The 14,664-nt window shown below is 34.9% G+C and overlaps 1 protein-coding gene across 1 annotated transcript in view; it reads right to left on the reverse strand.

The window, feature by feature from the left end:
- LOC102808200 (uncharacterized) overlaps positions 1 to 14,664 on the reverse strand; it is an 83,836-nt gene that overhangs the window by 29,140 nt on the left and 40,032 nt on the right. Inside the window, exons 32-48 of the mRNA XM_085491934.1 lie at positions 13,677 to 13,874; positions 12,505 to 12,655; positions 11,662 to 11,846; positions 11,016 to 11,213; positions 10,383 to 10,530; positions 8,786 to 8,979; positions 7,879 to 8,073; positions 7,376 to 7,517; positions 6,974 to 7,170; positions 6,449 to 6,646; positions 5,391 to 5,526; positions 4,668 to 4,864; positions 4,017 to 4,214; positions 3,060 to 3,201; positions 2,264 to 2,436; positions 1,539 to 1,733; positions 714 to 855 (exon numbers count right to left, since the gene is read on the reverse strand). Of these exons, the coding sequence (XP_085348060.1) occupies positions 714 to 855; positions 1,539 to 1,733; positions 2,264 to 2,436; positions 3,060 to 3,201; positions 4,017 to 4,214; positions 4,668 to 4,864; positions 5,391 to 5,526; positions 6,449 to 6,646; positions 6,974 to 7,170; positions 7,376 to 7,517; positions 7,879 to 8,073; positions 8,786 to 8,979; positions 10,383 to 10,530; positions 11,016 to 11,213; positions 11,662 to 11,846; positions 12,505 to 12,655; positions 13,677 to 13,874 (2,989 nt within the window). The remainder of the gene's footprint in view (positions 1 to 713; positions 856 to 1,538; positions 1,734 to 2,263; positions 2,437 to 3,059; positions 3,202 to 4,016; positions 4,215 to 4,667; positions 4,865 to 5,390; positions 5,527 to 6,448; positions 6,647 to 6,973; positions 7,171 to 7,375; positions 7,518 to 7,878; positions 8,074 to 8,785; positions 8,980 to 10,382; positions 10,531 to 11,015; positions 11,214 to 11,661; positions 11,847 to 12,504; positions 12,656 to 13,676; positions 13,875 to 14,664) is intronic.

Consider the following 14,664-nt stretch of genomic DNA (forward strand, 5'->3'; position numbering starts at 1 on the left):
ATCATTTTATGTAGTTGAAAATAAACTACCAGTACTTTCTTTGTAAACTACTGTAGAATACTTTATTTTCGCTTGAAATTTATTTTCGCAATTGTCGCTGAAGGGATGATTCTGTGAAAATAAAATCCAGCGAATATACTTTTTTTCCTGTATTTCACAATAAACTAATCAAAAATCAGTGAAAATAAATCATACAAAGTGCCCCAAAAGCCTTTTCAGCGAAAATTAATTCCAGTGAAAATAAAGTAGTCCACAGTATTTGTACTACCTAGTCTATGGTTTATTTTTCAAATTATAAATAAAAACTGGAATAAACATACATACATTATATAACTGAAGCAAATGTGCATAGACTTCAAGAAAGTGTTTGCTTAACATGGGTGTTTTGCCTATTTAAACATGTTATTTACAAGGTAAGGAATAAGGCATTTGATTTGAGTGTCAGATTATTCTTCAACACAAGCTTCTACTATTGTATGTAAGAAAGAAGGGGGGACTGAAATGTTTCTAAGCAAATCAATTAACCAGAGTCCTATGAATCTTTATTGTCCGAATTAGACAGTTTCGCTAACTGTAAACGTCTGTCGTAAGTTGTGCATGATTCTACCAGGAAACAAAGCCATATAGGATCCCAAATTGAGCTTGACTGATGTGTTGTGTGCACTGCATGGAAACCTTAGTGAACATATATGTGGAGTTAAAAAAAAAAGTACCTGGACATGGGTCGATATTACATTCTTCCAATTCCGATGGTTTTGGTAATGGACATTCGGTATCTGATACATTGTATTGTGTCTGCGAGTTCTGACAAGTCACGCTGCGAGATCTTGTACCACCACCACAATCAGCATCACACTAGATAACAAGAAGTGAAATATTAAAGGGCGGTGGTCGTCGCGCAGCGTCCCGTTCAATATGGGACTCATAGCGACGTATACAACGCGTGTAAAATACATTGTTTATTTACATGAAATTCGAACTGCCTGACGACCACAACGCTTTAACATGAATGTGTTCACAAAAAGTGAATACTAAAAGAGCCACTGTTTTTAGCATCTTTAAGCTTTTTACCACCAGAGTTTCTTGCTCATTTGCTTCTGCACTTTTTTCTCATATTCAATATTTCTGGAAATGAACCCTAATTTTGGAGCCGATAGATTTTGTCTGAGTTTTTCTTACAAAAATTTGGCCAGTTTTGTCCCAATCTTGTGAAGGAAAGTGCAGACTATTAAACGGGACTATTTTGTGAATTCGTGATGAAAAGTGGTGGTGAAAAAGCTAAATGTTAGCTGATGGAAAGTTGCATATCAGTGACAAGTTTTTTTAAGTTATGTGGAACTTGCAAAACATAACAGTTCAGAATAAAACTAATATCATAAATTAATCATATCAGCGATTCTGATAAAAGTATTCATCATTACTGTATGCAGGACCCAGTACACACCACCACAGTATTTGAATTATTCTTTTTGAATAAATTTATATTGGAAATATGTATGGTTCTTATAGTACTTTAGAATGTGTGTTATGCTACTTACATCAGACCAATCAGCAACATTCCAAACATATGTAGGACAATCCACAAACTGTACAAATACACTAAAACCCTCATCTGTGATTGCATCGTTACTATGGAAACGTAAAACGACATTACCACTGACTGAAAACCACTCATGTGGTAATTCATTGCCGCAGAACTTTCGCGGAGGTAAAGTTGCACCTAAATCATCAATCTAAAACACAAACAGAAATGAAATCAATAAAAAAATTGATCAAACAAGATAAGACAAGAAATTCAGACAAGTACAGTTCAGAATAAGAGTCATTACTTGTTCATTTCAGCGATTCTGAAATATTTTATTCATCATCAATGTACTTGTACAAATGTGGCAACAGATTAATAAATTTGTTGAAATTAAATATTTATGAAAATGTAGATATCTTATAAAATCCTAATGTGCAATAAAACAACATGGAAACTCAAAAAAACGCTGACAAATCCACCCTCACTAGTATGTACAAAAAAATGACATCTTTTGACACTGACCTTCGTGGGTGGCTAACTTGTATAGAAATATCCACCAAGGTGCCGAACAAAAATTAAAACGTTAGTTTTCCAAAATCAAAGCAAGACATTCATTTTATTATAAAATTCTTGTGATAGTTATATGATGACCTGAAGCATATTTTTTGTTGGTGCCGAAAATTATGGTGTATGGGTGAGATAGTTTAGGGCATTTGATTTTACGACAAGACCGCTTACCTCAAGATAGTCATTTTCACAAACATTTGGCATGCCAGCTTCAACACTCATACTCAGGAAAATCAACGCAATACATCCATCTACATTGGTGATTGTGATTTCACAGTCTTGATTGTTATCATAATTAGATATGCCAATCGACTGGTATGGAGACGTTACTGATGAATCACATCCTGTAAGATTATACAATGTGTATTCATTATTAGAGTGCATTTGAAACGAACAACTTTTCAAATTATATCGGACCCACAGAGTTGAGAATAAACAGCAGCCTAGGGTGCACACAAACTATCAACTTGCATTCTGGGACAACCATTCTCCAAAAATAGTTGCACAAGCAAGACTGAACAAATTTACATTTTGTTTTTATATTAATCAGACTGTTTTCAAATCTATGGGCATCCTACACAAATTTAGCAGTAAGACATTTCTTTTAGTAATACTAGATCAAATTTGTTTGAATTGCTCCAGTACTTTTATGTGATGTAAAAATCTACCATAGAATTTTAAATTGATGATATTGCAGAATTCGATACATTCTCACAGTTGGCGTTAACAGTAGATTGGTCTTTTCATTCTCTGCATCAAATGATGACAACATTTTTTCTTGGCGAGAGTTCATATTCTCACTGTTTAAAAAAATTCCATCTAACTTGGGTTCTGGCCAATGAAAAAGTGAGAATTTGGACTCAATTTAACAATGAAAGTATCATCGGTCCACTCAAAGAGAATCAAGTTCTCAGGTTTTAATTCTAAACAAGAGAAACAAACTCCTTGAAGCTTATTTGAAACTCACCTGAACATGATGGACGTGTACATGTTTCAAGTTGAGATGGCTTAGTTCCAGCACAAAACAAATCATTCACAACCTCGTTATCAGAAAGGCGCTGACAAGTAACAATACGATTTCTTTCACCATCTCCACAAGACACTGAACACTAGAAAGAAAACAAAGTTAAACATGATGTTCCAAACAATTGTTATTCCACACCCCCAATAACTTGATATTAACCCTTTGACCCCCCCCTCCCGAGTCAATTTTTAGCATCATACACAACTTTGAACTCAGTTCTTCCCATTTTTAATACAATTTTTTTTATCAACCTTTGTAGGCAATTCAAATTTATATCTATTTGACCCAAAATTAATATAAAAATTTAAGAAAAATATGCACAAATTTTAAAATGATGCACTAAAATTGTAGCGAAAAATTATAGCATCCAAACGGTTGGTTCAACATTGTTTTTTTGGAAACCGACTTATTCATTTGCATTTCATACAAGCTACTTAATAGATTCCTCAAACGTATGTTGCCCATGATACATTCTCAGACTAACTTCTTGGACACAGTTCAAACAGTTGGTTAAAATATTTGTGAGCAAAAATAAATAATGTGTTGCTCCCTGCAACTATGAACTACTGTAAAACATGTTGAAAAAGCGGCATGCAATTTTAGCGAATTGTGGTAAAATGCCGTAATAGCGAAATGTTGATTTAGCGAATCTCTTGTCATTGTTGATTTCTTTGTTTGGTGGCCATTTTGAATTGATAATAAAGTCATTAGTGACATCTTTAATTAGCGAATCAGTTCTCTCGCTAAATTCGCGAAAAAGACATGCTCGCGAAAAAGACATGTTTTACAGTATGTCATGATGTAGACTTTATCCAGGTATTAATCTGCCTGAAATTGGGTTGCCGAGTACAATATTCAACTAAGAAATTCAATTATAGTTCTATGGTAATAAATCTTTACCTCATTCCAATCTGTAGCAAAATAAGCATACAGTGGGCACTGTACAAATGACTCATATATACTGAAGCCTGCATGAACACTGTCTTCATCGCTATGGAATCGTAATGTGATGGTGGGTCCAGTTGAAATCAATGTAGGTGGCAGAAACCCATCACCACAATATCGCCGAGTTAATGCTGGATTTCCAGTTACTGAAACCTGACAAAGTAATAAGTTATGAAATATTCTTCACTATACCACTATACATTTTCGCAAGTGCATTCTGACTTTTCTAAAAAATGCGACTACTTAAACTTTCTGTATTGAGGGCACCTACTTTCAAGATTTTTCTAAAAATGTCTTTGACTGATTGAAATTGTCAACTATGTACATTTAGCTGAGGGTCCTGTAGATGCAATTTGTTAACATTTCTACCAACAAGTATGGTCATATATTGTTTAGATTTACACTATTTGTAGATTAGCTGTAGATCATGATCATAAAGTTGACCAAAAAACTTTGAAGTACATGTGACAATTTATTTCAAGTTCCACATGGATCAGTAATTTTCTTATCCTTTTTAAACTTGTGAAATAATTCTGCCCTATGTATTTATTTCTAGTTGAGAGCACAACTGTAACACTGAACTAACAGTGGCAAGATGCAACCTACCTCCAAATAATCCTTATCACAGATACCTTCCTGACTTCCAGATTCCAAAGCAAAATCAAAGAAATTAAGTTGAACACAGCCACCAGTTGGATTCTCGATGGTTATCAAGCAGTCTTTACTCTGGTCATAATTCTGAGGGTAGTTGGGGGATTGTATTAACTCTCCCGATACTCTAACATCCCGATCACAGTCTGAAACTGCACAGAATAAAAGCATATTTCAAATAATGTTTCCTACATAACTAATGCAGACAGACCGATAGATGGGCAGACTGGAGGTCAAATTTGTGAGCTACTCCATTAGAAGTTTTTAATATTACTGGTAATTGTGAGATGATCACAAAGTCCCAAGTGATAGGTAAATTTCTAGAAATACTATTAAACACAAACTAGTAAATCTGTGAAAGAACTGGTTAGTATCTGTCACAGATTTTTTCTTCTAGTGCCCTTTCTATTTGTAGAATTTACATTTCCATAGTTCATACCCCTTTTTTTTTTATTATCAAGTGTTTTTTGCCTATTGTAATACGCTGTAGGGCTTGCCAAGTTTGATTCACGCATACATGAAACCATCACAGAATGGGATCGTCATTGCATGTCGCTAAACCTACATGGACATCTTAATTATGTACACTCGTCCTATAGATCCTTAAGAGATTACACTGGCAGTGATACATGCGTTTGTTCAACCATGATCGACACAAGTACATTAGGCAATACTCGCCAGGACAGTCTTGTTCTTGACAACTCTCGATTTCCATCGGCTTTGGAGCGTTGCAAAGATCATCAGAAACCACAACACCAGACTGAGTACAGGTGACGACACGCGACATTTGACCACCACCGCATGATACATCACACTAGAGAAAATAATAGAAATGTATGAAGCAATGGACATTTTAGAAATTTAAGTAGTTCATCTGGAGTAAAACATTACGAGTATATATTTTTTATATAAATGCTACTGTAATGAGGTTATTACATTTCAAGAGTACACCATGAGGTATGCACGAAGTACAGAGCGAGTATTAACAGACGCATTATGCAGTTGATGCAACCACATACGGTTTAAGTGCATTTCTTGCAGTATTCTCATAACATGTCTACCCAGCAACAAGACATACCAAAGCCTTAGACGTTATACAGTGTCAAAGGCTTTGGAGAAATCAATAAAGCACAGTAAAATTTACCCTTTTTCATAGTAAGACATTTCTGAATCAATTACTATAGTATGTCTACCCAGCCTAACAGAGTTGAAGCATATATACATGTACATGTAAGAACATTATAAAAAACTTGTTAACAGGTACTGTGATAGGTCCAACTGTTGTAAGGATTGGGTAGCCAATCAGGCACAACCTTGGAGTCAATACGAAGCCACTTACAAGATTTTGCCTGATTGGTCTAACTGTTAGGTAGCCAATCAGAGAGCAGTTCGTTTGTTGACAGGTATTTTTTTGATGTATTAAGTCCTGCCTTATATACATGTACATGTTTTGACTCAACTGTAACCTTGTAAGTTTTGCATTGATTCCAAAACTGAGCAAGATTGTGAAAATTAGAACTTTCTTGACAGGAATTTAGTTTATAAACAAGTTGTCATTTTAGAAATATCCCACAATCATTTCATATTTGACATTTGTAATACACAGGTTTGTATTACACCACAAAATTGTAAAATGTAACCTATGGGAATACGGTGACAGATTATTCTACCAGACTGAAATAATAAAAAGTAAACAACTAAAGTCATTGAAGACAAAATGTAATAAATACACTCACATCAGACCAGCCGGCGGTATTCCACATAAATGTACGACACTGTTTGAATGTGACATATAACCAGTAACCTCTCTCTGTATTAGCTTCATTACTGTGGAATTTCACAGTGACGGATCCACTTTGCGATTCCCATGGAGCAGGTATGCTTTCATCTCCACAGTATTTATCTGTGTCATTGGGTCGATTGCCATCAATTACCTGAGTGTTAAAATGAAGACAAGATAGAAAACAAGTCAAGCATGAAATATATTATCTTGAGATTTAGCTTGTAGGTTACAATTTTATTTTAAAGCACTTTTTACACTATATTGAGCAAATTTAAGTTACAAGCCGTGCGTTGTGATTAAACATTATTCAACTAAAATGATGTTTTGAGATGAAATCAAGAAGAGACTCGCTTCCTCCCCTAATACACACAACATGCATTTTTTCAATCTGTACACCAAACTGACCAGAAAAAATTGGTCTCTAGTAAAAGGTTTGAGATTATGTGATGATAAAGACAAAAATCAAAGAAATTGTTACCTCTAAATAATCATTGTTGCAAAGATCGGATGTAGAGCCAGCTTCCAATGCAAAATCAAGGAATGCTATTCTAATGCATCCAACATCATTGGTGATACGAGCAATACAATCTTGGTTAGCAAGATAATTGTTGTCTGGGTAACCGAAGGACTGGATGTAAGCACCAGACTCTGAAATACTTGTATCACAATCTGAGGCTAGAAATATACAAGAAGTGTTCTATTATGCATATATCAGTTTTAAACATTTAAAAATCAACCACTTAAGAATAGTGGAGGTGAACCTCTTATGTTTTAAGCAGTGCACAATGAAATGTATTAAACCAAACGAGCCACACAGACATGTTATGTTGCACAGATCCAAATGGTATGATAATAGAAATAACAAATATATTTGACTTACGTGGACATTGGTGTTCATTGCATGGTTCACTTTCCATTGGTCTTAATCCGACACATTCATTATCAGGTACCTCCTGACTATTACCAGTACTAATACATACAACATCACGCACCTTCGTACCTCCACCACATTCAGCATCACACTGTACATAAAAAAAATAGCAATTTGTCAGACAAGTCTCATTTTTCAAAAATTGTAAAACCAAAACAGCAATTATCAAGTACCGGACAAGTTAAGCGATACCAAACTAAAAATAAATTTTAGTTAAAAATGTGTCATTGTTAATGACAAGTCACGTTTTCGGCATGGATCCCAACTCCAGTGACTTAGCGAGGGGTCAATGTATGTAATATATAGGGCTGGCGATCAATAAAAATAAGATCCAATCTCTATACAAAACTCACATTTCTATATTGACCATTTTAAAGAAGTCTCTATACACAATTTAGAAAACGCATTATGAAAACTTTCCACATGTTGTATCAGTCACAATGCATACTTACATCACTCCATTCACTACTCTGCCAAATAAACTGAGGGCAATCTTCAAATCTCACGTAAATCTCGTATCCTGTGCGAGTCACTTCGGGATCAGTACTGAATGTTACCACTACGTTGGCGGTAGATGACACCCAGGGAGGTGGTAGTCTGTTTCCACAGAATTCACTCGACAATGCACTGTTACCAGAGTCTTCAATCTGCAAGTTAAAATTATTATCAATAGATCATTTTCAATTCACTGTGAGATCCCGCATTCTGTGTGAAATCGAGCATGACACAGTCCCTATTAGTTATCAAATGCAAGTTATAGTTTTGTTTATAGTAATATAGCTGGAATATAACCATGTCAGGAATATGATTATAATGATTGTTTAACATTCAAATGATCGACATTTGAGAAATATTGCTCTGGAACAAACAAAATGGCAACTAGTACTACTATATATCTATAACATGATATATTAAAATATATATACGAAAATATAAAATTTGATTATAATCAGTCAAAGCATATCAGACATAGCTCTAGAAGCGCATTCATTTAAACAAAATGGCCACCGGTCTGAAAAATAAAATGACGTGCATCAGGAACCCATAGTCTTTAATATATGTACCAATTTTGAACAAAATTCATCCATAAACGCCAAGATCAAGTTCTGGTATGCCAGAAATGCTTGATTTTTGATGATTTTTTAGCATAAAAATAGCTGCCATTTGGAATCAGATAGTCAAACCAATATATCCATGTCATGATGTATAATAGATATATAAAATTTGATCATAATCAGTCAAAGCATGACAGACATATGGCACGAGAACTGCATTCATTAAACAAAATGGCTGCCATGGAATATCAATCCAACACAAGCATCTTTATCATGGTTAACAATATTTATAACCTATACCTACCATTAATGAGTCCCTATCACAGACACCAAATGTACTTCCATCTTGTACGTCAAATGCCAGGAATATCAATCGAACGCAAGCATCTTGATCGGGGTTGACGATATTTATAATACACTGGTCCTTATTATTGTAAGCTTCTGGGTAGTTTGGTGAACTGATATACTGTTTGCTCTCAACAATATTATCACTACAGTCTATAACAGAAAATATCATTTTATAAAGATAGACTTTTACATTTGTCAGTTGAAGAGCGTTTCATTATGCGAATCAAACGACAAATAGCAATATTGTCCGCATTAAATCTAACATTATAGGTCTCCTGCTTTTATTATTATAAGGTAATGTTATTAAGGACACCAAAATAAGGTCATCGGGCAATGATTTGAAAAACAAAAGTCCGAAATATCTTGACATGTATATGCATTCTTGCGCTGGTTTTGATGATGAAATAATTCTCAATTTTTGTTTTGGTTACATAGGATGACAAAGTAATTTGTTATTGATATGAAAAAAATTACATCTAATTCCAATAGTCTGGATAATTTCTCTATGGTTTATACAATGCTAGGCTCTCAGTCGTATTGCATTCCAGTGCATATATGTGCAGTAACATGCTCAGTATTGCAAAATTTGAATTCTATCCCATGATGCATTGCATACATGTTTAGTAGTGTAAAATCTGAATTTCCTTCTCATAATCCATTGCATACATGTGCAGTAACATGTTCAGGAGTGTAAAATCTGAATTTCCTTCCCATAATCCATTGCATACATGTGCAGTAACATGTTCAGGAGTGTAAAATCTGAATTTCCTTCCCATAATCCATTGCATACATGTGCAGTAACATGTTCAGGAGTGTAAAATCTGAATTTCCTTCCCATAATCCATTGCATACATGTGCAGTAACATGTTCAGTAGTGCAAAACCATATTTGACTTTGGCTCACCAGTGCAAAATTTTGAATTAGGATTGAACTACCTTTTTAGTCATCAACCTTTCAATGCTTGTGGAAAAATTAAACATCGCATTTGACAGCATAGGGTGAACTAACAGAATCTGTTGTTCATCACATTTTTTGCTACAATAAAATTAAGTCGTCAAATAGATTTAAAGCGGATCGCGTGGACGGGTTTCATGTTCTCTGCACGTAATAAGCTCGGTTATTAAGCATCCTTTTTTGGGGATGCCCGGTGGCCGAGGGGAAGACGTGTAGTGGCGTGAAGGTAGGCGATTAGGTGCCGTACGCGAGCGCCGGTTCGAGTCATGCACGCAGTACTGTTTACTATAATTAGACATAGTATTTACCTTGCCGTTTATTCGGCGTTATTTGCTAGATTTAAAGTGGGGGAGTTGTCATCTGTGCATGTGTCAGATGGCCATAACATGTCATTGTTTACAAACAAGCGTCTACCCATGAGCCTTTGCATTTTTAGCATATGTTGTTATCGTCACTTGGGACTCAATTCCCGGCCTGCGAAGGTGACGACCCTCCTGCTTCAATTTGATGACAGAATTAGGCCGAATAATTACACATCTAAGAAAAAAAAGTTTGCTTGGGCACAGATGGATAGATAAATAAATAAATACAGTACTTACCTGTACATGGATGAGTGTTGCATGCTTGCATTGTATCTGGTTTATCAAGGGTCTGACAGAATACTTCACTACTGGTTGGTTGGTTATTATTAATATCTACACAAGTAACAGGACGTGTCATGACGCCACTACCACATGGTTTGGAACACTAGATAAACAATATTGTACATTTAATTATTAAATTCAATTCACAAGATGACATAGCCCCTGTTGGGGTAATATATCCATCATAATATCTGGAACCATAATGATCGCTTGCAACACTATCTCTCATTCCCTTTCTTATTTTACAATTCATATTTAACTTTCTGAATAAAAACGTTGATCCTAATTCAGGTTAGAACTGCCTGTGCCATTAATACAAAATTGGTACATTGGATACTACCAAGTAAGCCTGGTTCTTGTTTGTAATTACTCTAAGGACTGGGGTCATGTGATACACTTTTGTTCAAAAATGATGAATAATTGTGGGAATCTTAATATAGAAAATTAATGTGCTAGCAGTGGTTTGCTTCACTTTATTCTCCACATTTCCCATTCAGGCAACAGTAAATACATACGAGGGTGTTGAAAAAACTTTGTGAAGACGAGGTAAAAATAGCACCCTCAGTAACTGAAAGTGCATAAACATACTTTTTCCCATGGTGCGGTCATCCATGCGTAATCAATGCAGGGTACGAAATCAGCAGTCGCAGTGAATCCTTTACCATCCACAGTATTATCACTGTGAAATGTTACTCGAACCATTCCTGATCCAGACTGCCATACAAGATTATTATCAAGATTTCCACAGTATCGCTTTGTTAGGGTGCCAAAGTTCAAATCTTGAATCTGCAAGACAACAAATTATTGGCAATCAATTAGTGGTTATCATTGGCGATTGAAAGATATATTTAGGTCACGAGTTAGCAACATAAACAAAGTCTGATTGGCATCAAAATCTCTAACATAAAACAGCTTGTAAACTCTTGGTGGCACACTTCTATGCATTTAATTATTAGCCGTATTTAATTATTGCATATTGCAAATCGGAATGAGCAGATTTTGAGTCACTATGAACAAATAGCCACTATAGAAAAATCTAAACAACGAGATCTGCTACAATCCACTAGGAGAAGAATCTAAACTCCAAGAGCTGCTACAGTCCACTAGAGAAAAATTTCAACTCCGAGAGCTGCTATACAATGTGTCCCACTAAGTGACAAATGCATTGTTTGTATACCAGCCAGGGAAGTTAACATTTTGCCATGCAATACTTGAAGCAGTTCATTTGACACACCTCAATATAATCATGTTGACACTCTGGGCTTTCTTGTACATGCAGATAGTTGAATGTAATCTTAACACATCCACCAGAGTTGATAATGGTCGTTATACAATTATCACCGTTAATGTAGTTAGCTGGATATCCTCTAGAATAGACATCTAAGCCAGATGAATCCAACACATCACCACATACATCAGCTGTGAAGAGAAAATTAACTTTACTGTTGCAGACAAATCTGTTTGTTTGTTTTTTTATTTTTGAAAAATAATTGACAATTAAGTACAAGTTCAAAACGGGGGAATGACTATCTGAGCCTTTATAAATACACAACACAATTAGAAATAGTAATTTAGGAATGTCATTGGTACAGCAAAACAAGCGACCTGACAATCTAAATAGCTCTGCTGTCCTACAAGAACATTCTGGTAGCCAATGCAAGTAACACAAACCTATAAGACTTCTTGAAAATTGTCAGCTCAATTTGATATCAAGTATCAAAGCAATTGAGCTGGTATTTTTCAAGAAGTCAAATGGCATTACAAAAAATATTCACCAAAACTAGAGAATTGGATATATCGTCATGAAATAAACAAATCTAAAAAGGATTCCACCCGAGGTACCTACATACCAATTATCAAAGCAATTCAGCTACTAATTCATTTGGAGACGACCCAAACTTATTTTTGTGTTTTGGCCAATTTTCACTTTAAAATGACATAGAAAATGCATGTGTATAATAATTCATATTTCTGCATATTTATGTACATCAAACGAATTTGTTCTGATGAATAGCAATATGGAGCACCATGACTCTTCACTCACTCCATTTTACTCTGCTCACTACAATGTACTTACTTGGGGGTGGGCAGTTGGCAACGGCACCTGTACATTCTCGCGTGGATTCAGGTCTGTCCAAACCATTGCATTCCGAGTCAGCAACAATATCATCCCCCTGCATACAGGTTATATCCCGAGTTTCTTCCCCAGTGCCACAGTTCACTGAACACTAAAAGTACAACATTGATTCATAAGCCTTATTCAATCCGCTGGTATTCAGCAATGAAACAAGATCAAGTAATTGCCCCCCCCCCCAACCCTATATCAATGAAATTTACAGTTCTACCGATTCATTATATATCTAGGCCCAGAGATCTCTCTAAGCAACTTAGTCAATTTCACTAAGAAAGTTGATTATCTTGTTAATGTTATTTTATAACATGCAAGAAGCAGCTCAAATGATGCAATATGGTGAGGTGACTGAGCCAGTTGTGTGCAAGTAAATAAATAAGGAAAACACTGCATGCTGAGTACAATTGAAATGGCACTCAGTAATGAATACAACACAGTTATATTCTGTCACCTTATAATCTGATTGTTTACCCATTGCAATTTTAAGCTCATCTTTTAATTCATACCTGGCTATTACTAGTTCTCCACATACTAATGGTCATGTAAACATTCACATGTCAGTGAGTCTTCATACATACAACAGTACAAGGTATAATAAGCTTGTACAAAAATACACCTTGAAGTTCCACTCTGGGAACATTCATAGGGGACTGGCTGATCTGAATTTTTGCACGCATTATGCAAAACTAATTGGGATTCACCAGAATTCAGCCTGAATTAAAAAAATTATCAGCATTGGAAGGTGTTGAAAATCATTGAAGTTTGAAAACTGAACACACTTCCCATGATTAAGACTATCAAATACATGTATATCATATAGTTGTCAAAAAGACCCAAAGAAGCTCACTTTCCACCTTTCTTGCCCAATTTGTTCTGCACTTTTTTTATATTCTTCTATATTACTGAAAATGAACCCTAATTTTGGAGCTAACAGTCGAAATTTGGGTAAATTTTCAGTTTTTGCTAAAAAAATTGGCAATTTTTTGTGCCAATCTTCTAAAAGAAAGTGCAGACTATAAACAGGACTATTTTGTGCAGTTGTGATGAAAAGAGGGAACTGGGAGTAAAAAGGTTAACCCCTGATAAGTGACAATAGCTGGAACACTGAATATACACACCTCAGACCATTCAGATGCCTCGTAGAAGGGCTGATCATCAGACACATAATTCCAGTTGGCAAGGAAGCCTTTATTTTCAACTGAGACATCTGAAACAAAACGGACTCTAACAGAATTTCCTTGGTAGACCTTCTTCATCGGAAGTTCTTCAAATTCACCGCAGTATCTTTCTGATACGTTATATTCTATGTCATAAACCTGAGAAATATGAAATATGTACATTAATACGAGAAGTTTATTTTAAAAGAAAATGAGGTGCATATTGTTTTTAATTTTAATATGTCCAACTGACAAAATGAATTGGTTTACCAAACAGGTAAACTCAAAAACATATACGATGTTATGCAATAACTTAAAGGAATAAATCTTCTTACTGCTGTTTCAGTGTACACAGTTAATATCTCATGAATTTTTTTCAGTACAACATTTTGGTTTAGTTTAAAACATAGATCACAGTATTTTAATCATTAAAGCTAGATCCCAAATTAGTTAAGAAAATCTGCTAATGTTTGATAAAATGATATTTATATTGGCCAATAATATCCATTTAATTCTATTGGTACAATGTACAAGGTAAGCATTATATGATCGAAAAATTAATTCTCCAAATTGTTTTTTTTTTACTTATCAAGTATTTTTTGCCAAGCTGTTGCCTAAATTAGTTTTCTGCAAAAACGTTTGCAGAGCATGTTTATAGAATCTTTGTCAAAAAGATGTGCATACTTCTGAGAAGCATTTTTCTTGCCAAACGCCTTTACCAGTTTACTTTATATGTACAAAGTTAACCTTTTCACCACCACTCTCGCCCAAATTTTTTGGCAATTTTTTTCTTATGTTCTTCAATATTTTTAGTAATGAATCCTAATTTTAGAACCAACAAACAAAATTTAAGACGTTTTTCGGTCAAAAAATTTGGCCATTCCCCCCCCAATTTTCTGAAAGATAAACGAGACTATTTTATGAATTTGTGCAAAAAAGAGGGAACTGG

This window comes from Saccoglossus kowalevskii, chromosome 17 (assembly GCF_978046115.1).
Source record: "Saccoglossus kowalevskii chromosome 17, keSacKowa6.1, whole genome shotgun sequence".
Lineage (NCBI taxonomy): Eukaryota > Metazoa > Hemichordata > Enteropneusta > Harrimaniidae > Saccoglossus > Saccoglossus kowalevskii.